The sequence below is a fragment of the Macaca nemestrina genome, chromosome 2 (genome assembly GCF_043159975.1).
Source record: "Macaca nemestrina isolate mMacNem1 chromosome 2, mMacNem.hap1, whole genome shotgun sequence".
Classification (NCBI taxonomy): Eukaryota; Metazoa; Chordata; class Mammalia; order Primates; family Cercopithecidae; genus Macaca; species Macaca nemestrina.
The window spans coordinates 80003222-80025749 of NC_092126.1; the positions used below are offsets into that span (position 1 = coordinate 80003222).

The 22528-nt window shown below is 35.9% G+C and overlaps 1 protein-coding gene across 2 annotated transcripts in view; it reads right to left on the minus strand.

Moving 5' to 3' along the window:
* Window positions 1–1429: 1429 nt before the first annotated feature.
* The window catches only part of LOC112422920 (serpin family I member 2), a 62210-nt gene continuing 41111 nt past the window's right edge, over window positions 1430–22528 (minus strand). For both annotated transcript variants that reach the window (XM_011715223.2, XM_011715232.3), the window contains exons 6-9: window positions 15284–15381; window positions 11675–11761; window positions 9075–9164; window positions 1430–4887 (exon numbers count right to left, since the gene is read on the minus strand). In XM_011715223.2, coding sequence (XP_011713525.1) covers window positions 4811–4887; window positions 9075–9164; window positions 11675–11761; window positions 15284–15381 — 352 coding nt within the window. In that variant the 3' untranslated portion in view covers window positions 1430–4810. The remainder of the gene's footprint in view (window positions 4888–9074; window positions 9165–11674; window positions 11762–15283; window positions 15382–22528) is intronic.

The following is a 22528-nucleotide window of genomic DNA, read 5'->3' on the forward strand; positions in this document are numbered from 1 at the left end:
GTGAGAAATAAATGTGGAATGTACTTTTGTTTTGTGCAAAATAACTGCTTATAGACAATAAAAACTCAAAAGACATTATTTCAAAGATGTGTCTTTGAGGAGAAGCCCAAGGTTTGCCAAGATAGAACTTTGGAATAAAGACTTGAAATAGGATTAGTCCAACCAACCCTTCATTTTATAGGTGAGGGCATTGAAGCTCCAGAGAATTGATGTGACAAGCCAAAAATTATAATGTTGGACTGTGAAAAATATCTCAACTTTTGATTCCTTTTTTATCATCAGAGTGATCAGTTGAGGAATCAAAAGGAGAAAGAAAAGAGATTATTGACATTTAGAATTTTAGGCTTCAGATTTAGAGATTATCATATGAGGAACTATGAAAATAAGGGGAGAAGGGAATCACAAAATCAAATGCTCTTGCAAGCAAACAAATTAAGTAGGCCCACACTTCTACCAAGTGCATGTAGTCAGACTCAGGCCAATCCATGGCTCGCGGGTTAGTCCTTCATAGAATATGCTTCAATGGTATAAGGCTACACAGTGAGGAAGTATCTTATTTCCAGAGGTCTAAGACACAGACTTTTAATGAAACCTGCCTAAAGTTTTCTCTGTACCTTTGAAGGTTTCCATCTCATCATTACCCAATTCAGGAGATGTTGTAAGCCTCTCCAAAGAAAGAAATTGTTCCTTTTCTCAGGTCTTTGGCCTTTCAGTTGTACTGCGTGATGTGGCAGATTCTGAGATGAAGCAGGGATCCCTCCTACGGGCCTGCCACCCACAAAGCATGGAAATAAAGGAAAATTTTGAGTTCTTTCTGGGGAAATTCCAGTCACCGACCTAGCCCTGAGAAGTAAAGGAGCAACCTGATAAGTAAGAATACAGTAATATCTGAAAACAATAGCCAAGGAAGCTAGAGCCACAGTGTTTGCTTCTCTATAGAAAGTAAAGGTAAAGTCTTCACATATGTCCCTGAGTTGTTTTTCAGAAACCTGGACCCCTCACCACATGGAAAAGCCATCTGCTGGCACATAGATCTCAGATTGGGGGAACTGAGGACTAAACTCTGTCATTCTTTGTTCTTAATTTCTTCCTGAGGGCCCTGAGGGAAATTATACTAACAGGCCAGAGCTCAGCTCTCCTTTCTGCTGGCCCAAAGCCAAACCAATCACAGATCAGAAAACATTTGAATCCACCTGTGATCTGTGGGCCATGCCATCCTCCCCACTCACCTGCTTTGAGATGTCCCACCTTTTTAGGCCAAACCAACCTATAGCCTCCATGTATTGATTTATAGCTTTGCCTGTAACCTCTGCCTCCCTGCCTTTAAAAACTCTTACAGTTAAGCCACTGGGAAGTTCAGATCTTAAGCATGAGCTGCCTGATTCTCCTTGCTTGTTGCCCTGAAATAAATGCCCCCACTTTTTCTTCTTGCAAATCCCAATGTCATTGTTTGGTCTTGCTGTGCCAGGCAGGCAGACCCAAGTTCAGTCTGGTAACCACCCCTCTAGAATATGCCATGAATTACAGCTATGTGAAGTCAATAAAACCCAAAGTTTCCAAAAGAAACATTACTATTTTAATAATTATTTTGCCTCCATGAGGAATAAAAATATTTCCTATATATGATGTACTGGACTTTTACAAGGGGTATTAATTTGACAGCAATTTTATCCCATATTGATTATGGACTGTTGTGAATTCTACAGTTTTCATATAGTTTAGCAAAGAAAATTATTTCATACTTATTTTCCTTCATAAATAGATGTATGTTTTGTAAATGTATTCCAGGCGCTTGTAACCTGTATGATACAAACTTGCAATAACTACTGAGTTACTTTCAATTGAAGGTAAAAATTAAATGTTTTAATTTTGGAAGTGGTTTGGCAACAGTATTTCCAAAACGTGGTAGAAAATGGTGTTTTTTAGCTTGAATCCACACCAGAAGGCTACTCATTCTTCCATAAAGAGCTTATGGAATACACTCCCATTTTTAAGCCAAATGGAAGAAGAACATGAAATCAGAAAAAAAAATTACCCAACTTCTGTATAATGCTTTCAGGATCCTCAGTAGGGAGCTCGAGGCAGACTTTTAGCAAATCTTATTAAAGAAAACAAATATATTAGGAACACATTGTAAGAATATGTACTTAAAGTGAAACTTGGGTAGTGATCTTATTACATTATCTCAATTATTGAACTCCTCTTAGTTTCTTATTCTGTTTTATTAATGTCATCAGTTATTACCATTTGAAATTAACTTGTTTTTGAATTTGCTCACTGGTTTACTGCTACCAGTAAAATGTCAGCTCCATGAAGACAAGGACCTTGTCAGATTTGCTCGCTAATATATCCTTTGTGCTTAGAAAACTACCTGGAACATAGTGGAAGCTCAATATTTGTAGAATGAATGAATGAATCCCGAGAGCATGACATCTAATGCATGAAAGAAGATCAGAAGAATTCAGCCAACCCAAGAGAAACAGGAATGTGGACCACACCTGAATAAAACTACTATCCTCTTAACTCGTTATTCTCTCCTTCCTGAATCAAAGACTCATATTTTTAAAACAGATATGCTGTGAGGAATTTACACCACAAATGTGTGTCACTAACATATAGATTAGTATTTACTGTGTTATATCTTAAGTATGCTAAAATTGAAAGTAATGAACATTGCTTTCAACTATGTTATGATTTTTAAGCAATCACAATTCATTCTAAAGTTGGCTTCATAATGTCTTGAGTATTGCTGCCGGTTTTTCTGTAGATGGATACCTAGACTTTGAAAATTAAAGTAGAAGATGAAGGACAGCAGAATATGCCACTACAAAAGATGCCACTTTTGCATAAGGATTATTTTGAGCTAAAGGCAACTGAGGAGAAGTAGATACAGGAAAAGTTATTTGCCTTGCCTAAACAATTTGCCTAAAAACAGGATACAAATTCACAAAGTTATCCCTCCTCCTCTCTCTACCAAGTGGGACAGAATTTGATCACTGAAGATGACTTAAGATGCTTATCATCCTGGAGATATCACCACAGGAATCTACACAACAAATTTTACAAAATAGCCTTTATCTACCATATATTTGCCTTCCTACAATTTACTGCCCTTAAAAATCCAAGGTCCTTTTCCTTTGTCATTTCTTCAACAATGTATTATTCTTTGTCAAAGATGCTATGTAAGCCAGAGTTCTAAGCCACTTCTTTGAGATTTACTCATTTTTTTCCTGGGTATCTTCTATGTGTACATGTGGTATATGTGTTAACAAATGTCTGTTTTTCTCTTGTGAATCTTTTGTTTTTTGAGATGAGGATTCACTCTATTGTCCAGGCTACAGTACAGTAGCATAATCATAGTTCACTGCAGCCTCAACCTCCTGAACTCAAGTGATCTTTCTGCCTTATCCTCTCGAGTAGCTGGGACCACAGGCATGTGCCACCACACCTGGCTATTATTTTTAACTTTTTTTTGGACAGGATCTCACTATGCGGCCCAGGCTGGTCTTGAACTCCTGGCCTTAAGTGATTCTCCCACCTAAGGCTCTCAAAGTGCTGAGATTACAGATGTGAACCACCACACCTGGCTATGCTGCCTTTTGTTACAATGGATACTAGCTCAAAGCTATGAGAAGTAGAGAGAAAATTACTTTTTCCTTCCCTGCAAAGGGAATATAATTCAGTAATTAAGGCCATAGACTTCTAGCTCGAGTAGTTCTGAGTTCAAATCTACCCACCATATTTATCAGTTATGTGTCTTTGACTAATTTTATAACATTTTTGAATCTCAGTTTCTTTATCAGGAATTTAGGTAATGCTGTTTCATAAAAATTTTAGTACATTTAACATAATGTAAAAAGTGCTTACTTCAGTGAGCCCAACACACAATTAGGGCTCAGTGAGGTGTAGCCATTATCATTAAGCTCTCTGCCAAAATTCCCACGACAAACAAACAAAAGGCATTTTACAACATTAGCTTGAAAATCGAAAAACTATGAAACATGTTACATGAAGTAATATTGGAATGTAGTTTTAGCTTTTGATATTTAGATGTGATGTTTCAGAGTATTCAAGGGAAGGGATCTGCATTTAATCTTTATAGTGCACAATCTTGACTCTAACACTTCCTTGGCTCAGTATTGTAAAATTGTGAAAGTTCAGCTTCCTAAGTCACACTAATTATGCTGCCACTTTCAACTATAAAAACAGGAATGCTTTACAAAAGTGCTCAGTATCTCTATATTGTATACATTTTAAAACCATAAATCAGTAGGAAAAAAACTGGTATGTCTCAAAATTATTAAATGTAACATGTCAAACAACAAGTTAAGATTAGCGAAATGCCCAAAGCTCCTCTACTGCAAGGAATACTGGATCTCTGTGTCTTAAGCGACACCCCAGAGAGGCACGTACCATGGCCACGGTCTCTTGACCTTACCTCCCCATAGCTAGATAATGGTGCTATGTGTGAGTTTAATAGTCCAGTATTTTAGGATATAATAAACTTGATATATAAGACAAGAATTTGATATTTAAGATATTATAGACAGGATTATTCTAACATGTGAATGGTAATATTTTATATACGCTCAAGGCTTTAGACGCACATAGATTTTCTAAAACATACAAAAAGAACAGAAACAAATGCATACCTAACTTTACTTATTCATCAAGACAGATATCTATTAACACAGGCACAGTTTAAAACAGAAAAGATATAAGATATAGAGCAAATATTGTCAAGATGATGATATTTAGCCAATCAACTATTTTCGAGAAATCATCTTTTATTCTGAGGCTGTGTTTTCATTCACAGTGAATCTAAATCTCTTCCTTTTATCTCTTGGGTGTCAGGATTTGTCACTCTTCCCATAAACAAAATTGATTCTAGGGAAACAAACAAACAAACATATTTTAGGAATTTCTGGAGAAAACAACTGACAATAATTAGTTTTTCTTAATATTTAACATATTATTTGGTCTTTTTTCTCTGTAAGATAAATAGGCGGTGTCCAATAGCAAAGCCTTCTCCTTTGTCTCAAATTCATAATTATATCATTATTAATCATTTTCTGGTAATTTATGAAGTAAATTAACACCCACTACAGCTTGTCATGGAAAAAGCATTAATCCTGTTTTTCATAGAGGGAAATAAAAAAAAAAATAAAGTGACAGAGAGGTGTTCTTTTAAATATAGAGACCCAGTCTGGAGAACATAGCATAATAAAATGGTGATAAGCATGGTAGAGTTTTAAATTTAAGGCATTAGCAGTCATCATTTTATGCATATAATGTAACGCTTCAGGGTTAAAAGTGCAACTTCTCAGTTCTCCTTTTTCAGCGCTGAATCAAAGCTTACTTTACTGCCAAAGACAATATTTTTATATCTCTAGTATTTTCAAATCCTCACCAAAGTGATATACTATACAGCATAAATGCAAATACCTGTTTTCAACCATTCTGTGTTTGCAAGTGAAAAGGAACTAAGAACTGAAGGACAAAACAGAAAGAATGATGTACCAAAATCTATTCACCGTTCTTTTCAACTGGGTTAAGAGAAGTGACCTAAATCAATCAGTGTCAAATGTTGCCTTAAGTTCCTTACACTCAGATGTAATAAAGGTTAATTTCCAAAGTGATCAATTGTGCATAATGTTAAAGCTAATGAAAATGATATTTAAATGTATTTAAAATAATAGTAGGATGGCCCTTTTTTATTAACTCTACTATTCAGTCCAAAGACACACTCTTTGAAGAACCAATAACATGAAAACAGATATAAACTCCAGAAGATTTTATATATTTTGTTTGTTTGTTTTGTTTTTGTTGTTGTTGTTGTTGTTTTTGCTTTTGAGACGGAGTCTCGTTCTGTTGCCCAGGCTGGAGTGCAATGGCGCGATCTTGGCTCACTGCAAGCTCCGCCTCCCGGGTTCACACCATTCTCCTGCCTCAGCCTCCCAAGTAGCTGGGACTACAGGCGCCCGCCACTACGTCTGGCTAATTTGTTGTATTTTTAGTAGAGACAGGGTTTCACCATGTTAGCCAGGATGGTCTCGATCTCCTGACCTCGTGATCCACCCTCCTCGGCCTCCCAAAGTGCTGGGATTACAGGCGTGAGCCACTGCACCCAACCCAGATTTTACTTTTTATTATGAATAATTATAGTCAACAATGTTTTGTTTCAAAATATTAAAATAATTATGGGAAAAAGAAAACAAATACCCCAATATTTCAGATAGATAAAGATACATAAATACATTTCCCAGAATAGATATTTCATTCAGTCACAATAGGAATAAGCAGTGACTCTTTTATCTTCATAATACTAATGCCATAATGCTATGGCATTAAAATGTTCATTAGAATAGTTTGCCTGGAAACATTTTAAAGTAAATTCTATAAACACTAACTTATAATTGAACATAATATCTTAAAATTTTAAATACCTAGAAGTGTAGAATGTTACATAAAAGCCATTAGTACCAGCCTTTTCAATCTGTTTCTTCAGGAAGAATCACATTTTGAATTGAGTCTTCATGCCATCATCAATCTACTCACTAATAAATTGGGCAGATTAACAAAATCTCCCTTGACATAATAGTGAAGAATTTAGAGGCAGACTGAAGCAAAAATGATTATTATTTTTTATCTTCATGCTTCCTTTCTAAATAGGTATCCCCATATTTAATCAACATATTTATACAACATCTTCATCAGATGTAAGCAACTTTTACCTCCTAATATTACAATACAATAGCATTACCAAGCTAATGGCTAGAAAAAAAATTCTTAATGGATATTCTGCAATCTGCTTCTCCCCTCAACACATAACCCAAAAGAGTTCTAAACGCAGTAACTTTCATTATATCTGGAGTCCTGTCAATTTCAAAATCATAATTGACTATTTTTTCAGGAATGGTACCTTTCATGAGTATCTTTCACAATTTTCTTCTCAAAGCCTATAAAGTGGGCCTATATCCTCAACCTTAAAAAGGTGCTTTATTGTTCTAGAAGTTTAGCTTAGTAAGGGCTTTAGATGAATATACCGCAATATAAAATTCATCTGATAGGAAAATCCAAATAATGTATAGATTTTACACAAAAGGACTGTTTGGATAAAAGAAAATTTCCAGGCTACGTAAAAATTGGTTGTACTAAACCTGAAATCATTCGTCCTCATACTTCAGAAATCATCAACAGAATACATTTTATGTATACCATGAAGCCATTTAATAGTTCACTATGGTGATGCTAAATCACTATCTTCATTAATCTCAATGATTTCTTGAGTTCATTTGCAAGAGAAAAATTGATAAATCACTAAATATGTATTATCCTAAGATAACAGCCCTTTCTATATTTTATTAGGTAACAATGAACAGTCCCTGATAAATGAATGTCCATTTATTTTAAACAATACTTTAAAGGAGCAACCCTAGTTTAGAAAGTCTCATTACAATACAGAACATAAAACAGTTCAAACTGTCATTAAGATCTGCTAGTGAAGCATTATCATAAATAAACAGATAAGTGGGTTTTGAATTTTTGCTGCTGTTTTACTGATAGCTGTTACTTGGCCTTCGCATATAACAAGTCATCAACTTGGAAAATACAGTAAAACATAATTATTCTAAATTCCATTATTTACTTGTGCGTTGATGCCCAATGAAGTTCCATACTACACAATTATATATTAATTCTGAAAAATTAGAATTATCTAAAGGTTAGACGTAGAGATCAAATGACATACTTAGAATACATTTGAACACTGAAATATCCATTACTAGAATTGAAGTTGTGTTAATACAGTCTCATCAATTCTAAAACTTTCATTGTTTTTAAAATATGACTTTCAGAAGGGTCACTCAGCATGAGTTTCATGGAGCCAAAAAAAGAGTGATGTATCCCTTACTGGGCCAATAATATCAGTATCCCTAGTTAATCTAACAGATTCAGATTCTGCAATTAATTTTGTCTCTTCTCCCTGTAAATGACTTTATACTTTTTCACTTGCCTTTCTTCTTTTATTCACTCACTCATTCATATTAATTTATTCATAATGAACACTTAGTATGTGCCAGGCACAGTGTTACAGGCTTCAAAAATTCTTTTATGTAACTCTATGAGATAAGTACTACTATTATGTTCAAATAAGATACAGGGGAAATGTGGCTTAGAAAGGACAAGCAACTTGTTTCACAACTGTTAGTGAATTCAGCTGGAACTTGAGCCCTACCCAATTTCACACCCTGTGTCTATAGGGAAACTGATATTATGTGCAAGGCGTTTTGCCAAATATTGGCCTGAATACAGAGATGAGTAAAATGTAATTTCTACTATCCTGTGGCTTGTAACTCTCACATGAGCATTATGACTGCTGAAGGATCCTAAACATAAACTTGACAGTTTTCCCACTGTATTCACATTTCTGGCTTTTCTTATTCCCAGGAGAAAGTGCAGAAGCATCCATCCAGACAATCTGCATTTCTCTGTGTTGGCATTGTGCCCAATGCCAATCCAATCCACTACTTCCACGCTCCCTTTTTTACCTAACTGCATCATCTTTCACCAGTTGACCAAGTTGGAGATTTGACTCCTTCCTTCCCCTCAGAACCTACACTAGTCACTTACTGTTTTGGCATCCACCTCTGAGTTCTTTCACAACTCCACACCTCTCAATTTCCATCCCCAATGTGGCATCATACACAGACAGTTGACCGGCATTCCCACTCTGACACTTTCTAGTTATGTAACCTGAGACAAACTATACAATCTTTCTCTGAGCTTTTGTGTCTTTACTAGTCAAATATCTAATCTTTTGGAGTGGTTTCAGCTTTAGTGATGGTTATATGAAATGGTTACCATATATAGTAGCCATGATGGCAGTTATTATTACCACTGCCCTATTTTAGGCCTCTGTCTTCTCTTAAAATACAGTACCTGGTATATAAAAGTGCACTTAACAAATATCCATTGAAAGAACAAATGACTTCAGGTATGTGCATTGCAATTAGAAACTGGAACTAGTTCTGCCTAACATAATCAGTTCCCCAAAGAATTCGCAAAAACGGTACCTGTTGGGTTATGCTTCATAATAAACAGAAATGGATGATTTGCTACAAATTGGTTTTGAGCCAGACTCATGATCACAGGGATGTGTATGCCTATAAAATAGAGACAACAGTTATTTAGATACTTGCATTAAAAGATCAGTAAAGAAAGTATATTCATAATACATTTTGTAGATAGGAAAAGTCATTTTGTGTAAGGAGTTAACGTGGAAAAGTAACCATTTTCTACATACGGAGGAATTTGCAATAAATTTAAAAACCAAAGTACTGAAGAATAAATATTAGGTCACTCACAGAATAATTCTAACTTTATATTTATGCTCAGTGAAGAAGAAAGCCAGATACCAGATTCAATTTAGTGAAAGCAGTTGAAAAAATTTATCTTTTAAACAGTAATTTTCTGTTCACTTTTTATTTGCATTATATGATTTATTTCTACAATGTTTGTAATTCCTAATTCCTATTTAGGTATGTTTGCACTTCGTTTTTATACTTTGGGTTTGTGGTAATCACATCTGAGCTCAAATTAATTTTTTTTTTACTTACTCTTTCAAAATTATTCTGTGAGCTCAGAGTTTTTAGGATTTGGCAGTGAATGTGTGTGAGATTTTTATTTGAGATTTGAAGCAGAAATCTGCTGCCTTAAAAATTACTTTCTGTGATAATTGATATTATGCTGCTCCATTATATCATTTGTCAATATTTAGAATGGGAAAATATAAAAAGTTACATATTTTTCCTATCTAGATGAAATGTTTTATGCTTAATTCAGATACTGTCTTTACCAATAATATAGTTATTTTGTACTGTTATTTTCAGACCCCAGGAAAAATAAAATCACTACATATCATTAGAATTGTAAAACAGTCAAATATAATCTTAGTATGATAACATGATTGGCACTCTCCTATCCAGAACATCAAGAGTATGTTACCCAAATAACCAGTGAATATAGGCTCATGTACGAATTATTAAGATAAATCCAAAAGCAAGGTCAGTTTTACTCCCATTCCCATTCACAGTGAATACTTGGACTTTTTCTGCTTTTGAGCAGTCTCTGAGTGGATTTCTGAAAGTCAAAATATCCAGGCTGACAACTCTGAGGAGTTTTACTATTGATTCATCTGTTTTCTCTTAGTGATTGTTACAGAATCCTAGAAAAGTTTAGACTTAAAATGAGAGACAGTGGGCAATAACATAAAGAGCTCTGAACTTAAAGTCAGGGAACATGAGTTGTGTTCAAATGCTGCTGTCAATCAATAGTATGACCTCAGGTAAGCCACTTTACATTGCTGGGACTGTTTCCTCACCAATATAATGAGATCAAACAAAAATCTATAAGGACTTTCTCAGTACTGTTTGAAAGCAGCTGGAAAATTTGTCTACATGATCCAGCAATTTCATCCAAATATAACCTTTTTACTTCTCCAAAGATTAATATAGTTCATCCCCTACAATCCAAATTCCTTGAGCACAGCAATGCAAAATCTTTCAGATGACAAAATCGTAATGGAGTCCAGTGTGTTTCATCCAGATGTCAAAATCCATCGGCCCAATGCAGCATTGCAAATTATTCAGGAAATTAATAAATGAATATCAATTTTTATATATTTATCAGTAAGACATTTTAAATGATAAATAGCTTTTAAATATTGATTAAAATCCAAATAGTATGAGGAATTAAAATAGACTTATAAGGAATTCATTTAAGTTGCTTGTCCATTTCTAATTGATTTTAGGGCTTTTTTTCTAATTATTTTTCAAGCATTATTTACACGTAGCGCAGATGCTATTTAAAATGTCATTTGTTCAAGGAAATATGGCCTAGAAGAGTGGTTCTCAAACTAGAATATACATACAAATTTCCTAGTGATCTTGCAAAATGCAGATTCTGATTCAGTCGGTCTAGGTTTTGGACCTGAGATTTTACATTTCTAACAAGCTCCCAAGTGGTGCTGTTGTTGGTCGATGCACCACATTTGTAATAAAAAGGGCAAGCTGCAAACCACTATGGAGCACTGGTTCTTCGATGCACATTGGTATCGCTTAGGAAAACCTAAGAAAATATTGGAGTCTGAATTTCACTTCCAGAAATACTGATTTAATTATTTTGGGGTGTGGACTGGGCATAGGAGTTTTTAAAGCTTCCCAGGTGATTTTTATGTGCAGGTTAAGTTTGAGAGCCACTGCCACAGAGATAATAACAAGAATCAAATTAGCAAAGTAGGGACTAACTTGGTGTAGTGAAAGAATGAAATAAAATACAATTATGTAAGGGTGAGCATTCCTAAAAAATAATGATTTTATATTTGAACCCCAAAATTTTCTCCACAGGTCCTATCTGCTAATTCGCAGGCAATCCAATTCACAAGTGAGCAAATATCAGTAGACAGGCCTCAACTCCTCCTCCTTCCCTTCCTTTTTGCATCATGCTGTGACTGAAGAGAAATATGAACAGCGTATGCAACCATTTCCTTTTTTTCCTCCTGAAGTGTATTAGATAGCAGAAGAAAAAGATTACAATACTTCAAAAGGGTCAGCACCGTAATATTCATCCTCTCCCCATCTTTCCTTCTAGCTTGGCCAGAAATCATTCACCCTACCAGTTGATGTTGCAGCTTCACTGCCATCTTCATTTATCTCAAAGAAAACTTTCTGCATGACTTGGGAAACATACACTTCAGATGAATCTGGTTAAAAAAAAAATACACAAAAGTGTATTTAAGAGTTAAAATCAAAAGCCATTACCTATTAGGTCCCAGATTAATTACTTTTTTTGGAGATGGAGTCTTGCTCTGTCACCCAGGTTGAAGTACAGTGGCACGATCTCAGCTCACTGCAACCTCTGCCTCCCAGATTCAAACCATTCTACCATCTCAGCCTCCCAAGCAGCTGGAATTATAGGTGCCTGTCACCACACCCACACTCGGCTAATTTTTGTATTTTTAGTAGAGATGGGGTTTTGGCATGTTGGCCAGGCTGGTCTCGAACTCCTGACCTCAGGTGATCTGCCTGCCTTGGCCTCCCAAATTTCTGGGACTACAGGCATGAGCCACCACGCCCAGCATAATTACATTTTCAAATGATCAAAGGCAAGGAGACAAATAAATGAACTTTTTCCTATTTAGTCAATTTGCTACAGATAAAGGTGATTTAGACTTAGCTCTTCCAGACATGACATATATACAGAAAGAGAGAGAGAGAGAGAGATCAAGTTTTTCTGTGATATAAAAGGTAAATGATGTAAGCCTCAAATCACGTATCCAACTAAGTGAAATATTTGAAGGGACAGAGAGCTTTTCCTCCCTTAGCCATTGTCTATAGACAGAATGAAAGAGGCTTTCCAGATTTGAATTAATCTCACTCTATATATTTAACCTCAAAGCCAAAGTGCCTTTTATATTCTGTATTTAGTTTTGATCTTAGTTTAAAATAAAATGTACTTGCCTTCAAATCTGGGGAAGCTATGAAATTCTAAGGAACTTCCGTGTCACCTGTTACAAAATCACTTCAGAGATACACTTTAAAACCTGTTAAAGTTTTCAGCATAAGATCGTGTCTTACAACGTTTTGTTCTGGTGTGGATACAAGCTGAGAATGAATGCTCCTTTTTCTCCCCTTGGTGGAACTGATGTGTAGGTGAAGCGTTTCTGGTAGAGTGACTTGCAAGTATAATCTCCTCAAGAAGGAAGAAGTGAAACTGGGAGCCCAGAAGGCATGTCAAGCTGGCCTTGCAAGACAAGATAGATCTGACAATGTTCCTCAGAGGACAAAGGAAGCATGCTCTAGAAAACTGCCTGGCTCATAATTGGCTTGCTATAAATATTTGTCATATATAAGCCAATAATAAATAAGTCAATGCATCTGAGTATGTCTAGTAATAGAAACCTGCAAAGTGGAGAGAGACGGGCATCTACTCTATTAGTGTGAATTAACTGAAATGCAAGAGAATGTTCTCTCAAGGTCTGGCAAATAAGCACCTTCTTCTCCCAGGATTGCCTGGAATAAGACAAATAAACATAGAGGGAATGACCTAGTGGCCCACACCAAGAGGAAAGACCACAAAGCAGGTTAGGAAGGAGTAAAGAATTTCACCCAGTTTAGCAATGGCACGAGCCCAAATGACTCCCTCGCTATTAGACTACACCACTTAGTCTCCTTTGTTCCATCTCACTGCAGACCAAACCCAGTCTTAGGAAAAGAACAGGCCCTGAAATATGGTAGGTTAGAAGAATGTGAATTCTATAAACTCATTCATTGTACCTTCATAATAATTATTTCTTTTAATTTTTAAATAAAAATTCTAAGTACATTGTTATTAAATTAAGAGAACAAGAAAACAATACATTTGCTAGATGTGCAAGTAATATTAATGTGATACTTTTCCCACTTGCTGTTTCATATTTAACTATGTGCCAAATGTTAAAGTAGATGATTTACATACATTCTTTTATTTATTTCCCCAGTCACTATATTGTCTCACTTAACAGATTGGAATGCTTACACTCAGAAAGGTTAAATATTTTACTACGGGTTACACAAGGAGTAGTAACTGAGTGAGAAGTCAAATATTTTTCTCAAAGTTTCCAAAGTAACTCTGTACAATCATTTCATTCAAAACTTGTGAACTATATAAATATAAGGTAGTGTCCCTTTCACACTGATGGCCCATAAGACTAGTGTTGGGCTGTTTCATAGTAGCCTTTAGTGAATGTTTATTGTACAAATGATAAGTAGAGATAGCAGAGAATTTACTGTGCTCCTAGCTACCAGTAGAGGTATCAGCATTGGCTATGACTATTCTATTCTAGGCAATAAGACAGAACCAAAATGGTTAAAACAGCTCAAATAGGTAACTCAAGAGGGAAAGAACAGAAAATGCTAGACATTTATTCTTTTCTGCACTGGGTTATTTTCTTGAATAAAGTCTTCTATGAAACATTTTGGAAGTATTTTCTTTAAAAATCTGCCTGTAACAGGAGATTTTTTAGAAGTCACAAATTGCTGGGAATTTGCAGAACAAGTGGCTGTTTGAAGTGTCTGAGGCATATTGAGTGATCTCCCTATGGCTGGAAAGAAGTTTAAGAAAAGGAAGTGCATGACAAATAGTTTGGATTATTGAAGGTTGAAGAGGTAGTTGTGTCTCAGGGCACACAGAGCATCCTGTTGCAGTATTTAATGTTGACCATCTCATACCTAGTGCTGATAAAATTGTCAGTGAAGTCAGATCTATCTGTCAGTGTGAGAACGAGTAGCCACATCATGTGTGAAGGTGATAATGAACATTTTGATATTTGTGACCTCATTCACCTCCTCCATCAGGAAAGTTTTTCATTCTATTCATTTGCCCACATAATTGATGAATGATGACTAAATTAACAACATGTTTCTAAAGCCCAGATAACTATATAGAAATAAATACATAAAACATTTCTGCAGTATTTCACGTTATGATTTACAACCTCATCAGACAGACACGCCTAGGCCCCTTTTTATAGAACAGAAGACTGAATTTAAAAGAGGGTAAGTAACTTGGGACAAATTGGCTCTCTTCATCCATTTTTTTTTAGCTAGTTATTTTTGAACTACTGAGTACCACTGAAACTTGAAGAATTCATAGACTGTGTTGGCTTTGTTGTGCAAGTGAACGTGTTAACCATGCAGGATTCCCCCAGTGCAAGTGAGCATAAAAGCTCCATCTTCTCAGATTTGTTGTCAGCCCAAAAGACACCATTGCTAAATCTGCAAGCTGTAGCATTACAATTTCTTGATTGCGCTCATCATCCAGCAGCTTATGGATGACTATTGCATGTGTTCTCATATTAGTGAATTAACATTTGCAAATTGGTTTCTAAGAGTTGTATTAGCTCTGCTTAGATGAGAGACTCAAAGTTGTAATTCCCATTATTCAGATGAGGAAATCCAAACAGGGCAGAAATAAAAACCCATATAACACTTTTATGTAGTTTTATTAGAAGTATAGCCAGAGTGCTTATCTAACATTCCAAAATGCTTTTTGACTTTCATTAAGAAAAACTACTTAAATATAAAATAAAGTACTTGTTTACAGACAGCTCAACATGCTATGACATTTATTCACTGTGTGTATATTTTCCAGAGCTGAATGCTCTTTCGGTTTTAAGCTCAGTTAGTTAATGTAGTCCTAACAAAACAAATTAACATGATAATATAAGAATTATTTATCATACTACCTGTTATTCCAGAAAGGTCGCAGCCACCACTAAATATCTCGGTTATGTTCAAAGAATATAAAACATCTTTGAAGTCTACTTTTTGTTCTACTTTAAATCTGTTATTTAAAAGAAAAAGAAAAAGAAAAGTCTTGAAACACTGCACATTTTTGCTATCAATTTTTTTAATGGATGTCTTGGAGGATTATATATTGTAAAATCTTTTGTTTGTATTATCTCAGTTACATTTTCTTACATCTCACACCATTTTTCCCCAGCTCTAACAATCAGTTCTGGGTTGCCAGTAACTTGCTTCCCAGATAAATGGTTGGAGGAAAGAAAGAATAGAAATTGCATTTTTTTGAAGTAACAATTACCCAACAAAACTAGGTGAGAATTCTAAGTTATATCTAAGGTCTCAATTGCTTGGCTCCTTTCTAGTAAGTCTAAAATTTCCCTCTTAGGTATTCAAGATTTTCACACCATCAAAGATGGTTCCTGACAGATGTCCATGACATGATGAGCAGAGAACAGGAGTCCACAGTCCTTGGAGAAGATTGTTAGCTATTAAGCAATAGAGAAATATTTATAACCTATCATTCATCTCGCCCATTGTCACAGTCAATGAGATGTTCTTCAGTTTATGGACAGGCATAATATCTTCAGAATAGGTCCTGTAAAAGGATAAAGGAAGGGGAACCAGATTTCCGTCAAAGGAAATAAAAGACAAAAATTACAGGAGAGGAAAAAAAAAAAAAAAAGCAGCTAGCCAGTGCTTCCAACACCGAACCATAAGTTAGGAGGCTAGTGTCTGGCTCACCTATCTGTGCCTTAATTTGCCTCACCTGTGAAAAGGGAACTTAACCAGATAATCCCAAAAGATTTTCTCAGCCACTGATCTTCTATGATTCCAAATCAAAAGCAATCACTGAACCTCACTTTCCCATTTAAATAAAAGTGGGTGGGGGGCAGGGGGAAGGTAGTACTTATTGACTTCATAGATGCTTAAAGCATTAATTTGCATTTTAAATACAGATTGGAAACCTGGTTTATGAAAGAAAAGACATGTGTAATAATCTTAAACAGGGAGCTATATATATTTCCGACATCAGCAAAATTCCAGGCAATTTCTACTGAGGAGCTTTGTCTGTGCCCTCTGGGCATTGGCCCCTGTGCTCCCGTTAGAATGCATACACTAGTGCTCAAGGATATGTGTTCATTCAGCAGGAGGCCCATATCTGGAGCTAGAAATTAGATGGGGCGATCAGTCTAACTAGATCATTGTTTTAACTGGCAAATACTGAATGAGCTTCTTAATTATAATTCTCCAAAGCAATGAACATGGTGTGGCAGAACTCTTCTGGGACTAAATTATTTCTTGGCAAAACAATATGGTTTTTTGGAAGATGGCAACTCATTCAGAACCCTATCTACCTGGGAATGGACACAACATGCACATTAAAATCAGCTGATAATGAAAATAGCTCATTCTACGCCCACTGCTTTCAACTTCTTCCTTGTAACTTCCTACTAAGAAAGATAATATGCAGCATGATGGTTTGGGAGATTTGCTTTTTTCCTGTTTTTATTACCACAGTCTTTAAACTGAATGGAGTATGGGCTTTTAAAGGGTGGAGAATATATGTTCTAATCTACCTATAAATGGGCTATAATAGTCCAATAATTTTAGGATAATGACAAGAATACCGCAAGACTTATTACAACTTCTAATAATGCCTAATTATCACTGGAGAGTCATTTAAGTAACAGTCCTGCTCATAATATAGTCCGATGAAACCTACAGCAATAGAAACACATTCAGCCATCTAATGAAAGTATAATCTATAGCCAATTCCTAATTATCCTTAATTATTGGAGCTATGAATAGTCAGGTGTGAAGAAGCACTGCCATGTGTTAGGTACTTAATATAAATTACAGTTTTTAATCTTTACAAAAATCTAAGGAAGTCGGCATTATTATTTCCATTAATGTATAAGAAAATAGAAGCCTGAGGAGGTTAATTTCCAGGCTGAAGGTTAAGGTAGGTTCCAGAGGTATGATTTAAACTCAGGTCTATTTGAAGTCAAAGCTAATGTGCTAACTGCCACTACCTTCTAATCAAAATATAATTCAACACCACCATATTGGTCAATATATAATGTCCCTCTTCCAAAGTTTATGAGTCTTCATATTTCTCCCAGTTGTGGTTCATTTTCCCTTTTCCTTAATCCTCCTCTAAAATTGTCAAAAGAACAGCAGGCAAAGGTAAAAGAATGAGCAGCAAAATGCTAGATAAACAATTAGCAACTAAATCATGAATGGAATTTTTAGCATATACAAATAATATCTATTTGTTTAAAAGACAGTAATTCACTCCCAAATGTAACCATTGTGCTAAAACAGATCTCACATAGATAAAAGCTGCAGAAAAATGAAAAACAATCCCAATTTTTGTTTTAAGAATGACCTACTTCTGGCCTCCAGGCCCTACTGGGGAATGGTATTGGCCCTTCCTTTCCCCTTATCCCCAGAGTTCTTCTTTAATGAAAAAAAGCCTTGGATCAATTTCCCTCTGGGTTTGTGTCCTTATTATCTGAAATCCCAGCTTTGATACAGTGGGCTTGAGTCATTCTTGGTGTATTAGACTATTCTCACACTGCTATAAAGAAATACCTGAGTCTCAAAAAAGAGAGAGAGAGAGAGAGAAATACCTGAGACTGAATAATTTATAAAGAAAAGAGGTTTAATTGGGTCACAGTTCCAAAGGCTGTACAGGGAGCATGATGCTGGCATTTCTTGGTTACTGGGGAGGTATCATGAAACTTACAATCATGGCTGAAGGCAAAAAGGAACAGGCATGTCTTACACGGCTGGAATAGGAGGAAGAGAAACAGGGGGCAGGGACTACACACTTTTAAACAACCAGATCTCGTGAGAACTCTACTACCATGAGCACAGCACCGAAGGGGGAAATTTGTCCCCAAGATCCCATCACCTTCCACCAGCCCCATCTTCATCACTGGGGGTTGCAATTTGACATGAGATTTGGCAGGGACATAAATCCAAACCCTATCACTTGTACTGTTCAGAGCTGAAATCAACCAAACCAAATCTTAGGGTTGCTCGTGAGGAGAATAATACAACACAATCTTTGACAACGGTGGCCCTAGATGGTTATGTGAGTACACAGTAAATTCCGGTCACTTTCCAATCAATTACCTCTGTGTGTGTGTGTGTGTGTGTGTGTGTGTGTGTGAGAGTCTGTGTGTGTAAAATAATTAAAATAATCTATTAACCTCACAGACTGAATTTAAAATACTTTCTGTCACATACGAAACATCTGGATGCATAATGTATGCCTAGTATTCCCATTTTTATCCATGTCCAATAGGTCAAAGTAAATGAACATTTTGTAATCACTACTGCAGCTGGTCACAACGTATCTATTCGCATATGCAGTCTCATTTTCCTTGCCTTCCTTCCACCCACACACAATTTACATTCACCCACTTATAGATCCAATGCTGGTCAAGCCTAGAATTAATTTCTAACCAGCAAAAAGATGACCCTTTATGTCATGTGGTAAGTGTTACATGTTTTGAAAAGTTTCCTTGGTACAGCTACTCCAGATCTCTCATCCTACTGCTCACTCTATCACTGACTGCTTGATCTGTTCTGTGCTCCCTCTCATGCTTGCCCTATAGTCACCTGTTTTCAGATGCCTGGCTGACCTCTTCTAGTATTGGCTCAGCCATTAATTAGCTGTGTGACCACAGGCAAGTGTATTTGCCTGTCTCCATCTTGTCTGTAACCTGAACATAAAACTAGATCTTCATCAAATTGATTGAGGAATTAAATGAGACATGATGGGGGGGTCACCTATTACAATGTTGGCATTATAATATATGGCCACTGTTAGAATTAAATGAGTAATAATACAAATAATATTTAGCTAACATTGAGTACTAAAAATTGTATACACATTATCTCATGGAGTCCTCACAACAGTAAGAGGCATGTATTATCATTATTGCATTTAATAGAATAGAAAAATCTTAAAGAAAAGTAATTTGCTTAAAGTTATATAGTAAGAAAGTGGCAGGGCTCTGGGTCTTCAATATTATTTTCAGTAATCTGATTTCAACAATTGACAAAAGATACTGTGAGGTGCCACATCAGTCAATATTTTTAAAGAATGATACGTCTCAGAAAGACTATGGCTATTATTAAGATAAATACTTTTGAATAGAACTGTAGTGCTTAACAAGTTTAAAGGCCTAGACTTCCAAAAATTTAGTGAGAACTATAAAGCCTCTCCCAAAGAAAATACATACCTAACCTTACATGCATAAACTTGCAAATAATTTCAGGGTTTCAAGGACCCTTGGAAGTATATCCTAGACCTCTCTAGAAGTCCATGGTGCCCAGATAAGGACTACTACAAAAAAGCAAGAATTCACAGCCCTCTTGTTTTCTAGTAAGTTGAGCCTGAAACCCCAAAACAACCTATTTCTTCTTAACCCATTACTAGTTAGTCACACATTCCAATAACTTCACCAGTTCCTTACTATTCCCAGTGAAGCTGCTCCCTTTAAACACTCTTTACTTAATGTCTGAATTGTTGCAGTGGTTTTTAAACTGATCTTTTAGGCTTTAGTCTTTCCCTCTTTATCAAATCCGGGATATTACCACTAGATCAGTTTAAAGCAACAAATGTTCATTGAATAGCTACCTTTTTTTATATACATGCTTTTTGCTGCAGTCACAGAGAGAAAACATGCACAGCTCTTCACCTCAAGTAGCTTATGGGTCAGAGGGGAAGACAAACAATTCATTTTAATGCAATTGCTATGCAGAAATGAACACAAGGTACTAGGAGAATTTTTCCCAGGGGGAAAAGGGAAGATGCTTGTATGATATTGCATGGAGAGATCAGAAAGCCTTTCTAAAACTCATACTTAATTTTAAGGACAAATAAAAGTTATATAGAAAAATAGGGACCGTAGGCAGGGGTGGGGGGTAAATGAGGAACAGGGAAATTTTTCAGACAAGTTATCCAGGGTGAACAATTCTGACTACTACATATATCTTTTTAAAACACTGACTTAATCATTTCATCGCCTTACTTGGACATAGTCAATAATTCTTCATTGCATATAGGATTTATTCCTCAACTCTTCTAAAACCCAACTCAAGTCCTTCTTTCACAAAGCCTTTGTTTACAATTCCAGTTTCCTGTGCACTCTCCCTTTTTGTGAACCTTCTAATGCTTACTGATTATACCATTCTTTTAGTACTTACTGTACATTGCTGTGTAGTGAATTTTTTTTTTTTTTTTTTTTTTTTTTTTTTTTTTTGAGAAGGAGTCTTGCTCAGTCGCCCTGGCTGGAGTGCAGTGGCATGATCTCGGCTCACTGCAAGCTCTGCCTCCCGGGTTCACGCCATTCTCCCGCCTCAGCCTCCGGAGTAGCTGGGACTACAGGCGCCCGCCACCAGGCCCGGCTAATTTTTTGTATTATTATTATTTTTTTTTTAGTAGAGATGGGGTTTCACCGTGTTAGCCAGGATGGTCTCCATCTCCTGACCTTGTGATCTGCCCGCCTCGGCCTCCCAAAGTTCTGGGATTACAGGCGTGAGCCACCGCGCCGGGTCATCTTAGTGAATTTCTTGCACAAATCTAGTACTATTCCATTTTATCAATAGGTGGTAACCATCTTATCAGTAGAGAACCTAATGCTTTACATCTATCCCAGCCTCTTGCCCACAGTAGAATCCCAATCAATGTTTTTGAACAGGAAATACACTTTCTAATCATTATCAAACTAATAAGGTTGTGACAAACTAATAAGGCTGTGACCCAACAGACATGAGAGCTAATCCTTCCCTGTCAATACTCATTGAATGGCAATCAATTTATCTTCTCAGTGTCTCAGCTTTCTTATCTGTGAAATGGGAGAATAACCAAGTCAGATGATAAAAATCACAACATTTACTATTAAAATATAAATGCTAACACTTCACAAAGCTAAAAGTTATGTGTTTATTTACCTTATATGTATTAAACTATCATTTTTGCCCATACACACAATTTTTAAACTATATTTTCAGAATGTTTCTTCTACAGAGAGAATCTGGCGTATAGCAATTTTGTTTTAGACTCTTCAACCAAAGGAAACTTTATTACTAAAATTTTTAAAGGATCTCATACTACATTTAGACAAAGTAATATAATTATTTTAGCTGACATTCAATTGCAGGATGATGTCCAAAATTATATATCTAGTATATTACAGATAATAAATAATGGAAAGCACTCGAGTATTTTTAGATATCTTATTGGCCTCGATTCTAAACTAGTTATACACAATAGAGGGGAAGGGGAAGTATTTCTTAAGCAGTAACTATAAATAGTCATTCACATGCTCCTTTCTACTGTAGCTTAAATATAAGCATTCTTATGGGTTGGTTTTTTGTTGTTGTTGTTGTTGTTGTTTTCTTGGCATGTACTAAACTTTGCTACCAAAGAGCTATTTTGTTTTACAACAATATAGATTTTATTACAGTTGGTGTTACGGGTTGAATTGTGCATACCCCCTTTCCCAAATTCATGTGTTGAAGCCCTAACCCCCAGTATCTTTTAATGTCACCTTATTTGGAAATAGGAATGGGCCTTAATCCAATATGATTGGTATCCTCAGATATGAGAACACCACACAAAGACAGACGGCTACATGACAACAGAAGAAATAATTGGAGTGATTTATCTATAAGTAGAGGAACACCAAGGACTTCCAGCCACTATCAGAAGGTAGGAAGAGGCAAGGAAGGATTCTCGAACAGTCTCAGTGAGAGCCTGTTGTGCTGACACCTTGATTTTGACATTTAGCCTCCAGACTGTGAGAGAATAAATTTTTGTTGTTCTAAGCCACCTACTCTATTGCGTTGTGCTGTTATAGCAGCTCTAGGAATTAATGCAGTTGACTAAGCTGTTCCAATTTTATCAAAATATTTAGTTATCAGTTTGAAAGCCATTACACATTTATTCAGATGTAAAAGAACCACAGTATTCAGTAATAAAATATAAATCTGCCAGTCTACCGCAAACATTGATTGAGCCTACGTTGTTTTCTCTCTTCTCTACCAAACACATATTTTCAACAGGTATTCTTTTGTTGTGAGGAAATTGTTCCTTTTGGGAGAAATGTATTTCAGAAGTTTTAATCCATGATTTTAGTGCTCAGGAAACTTAATTCATAAACGTGTTC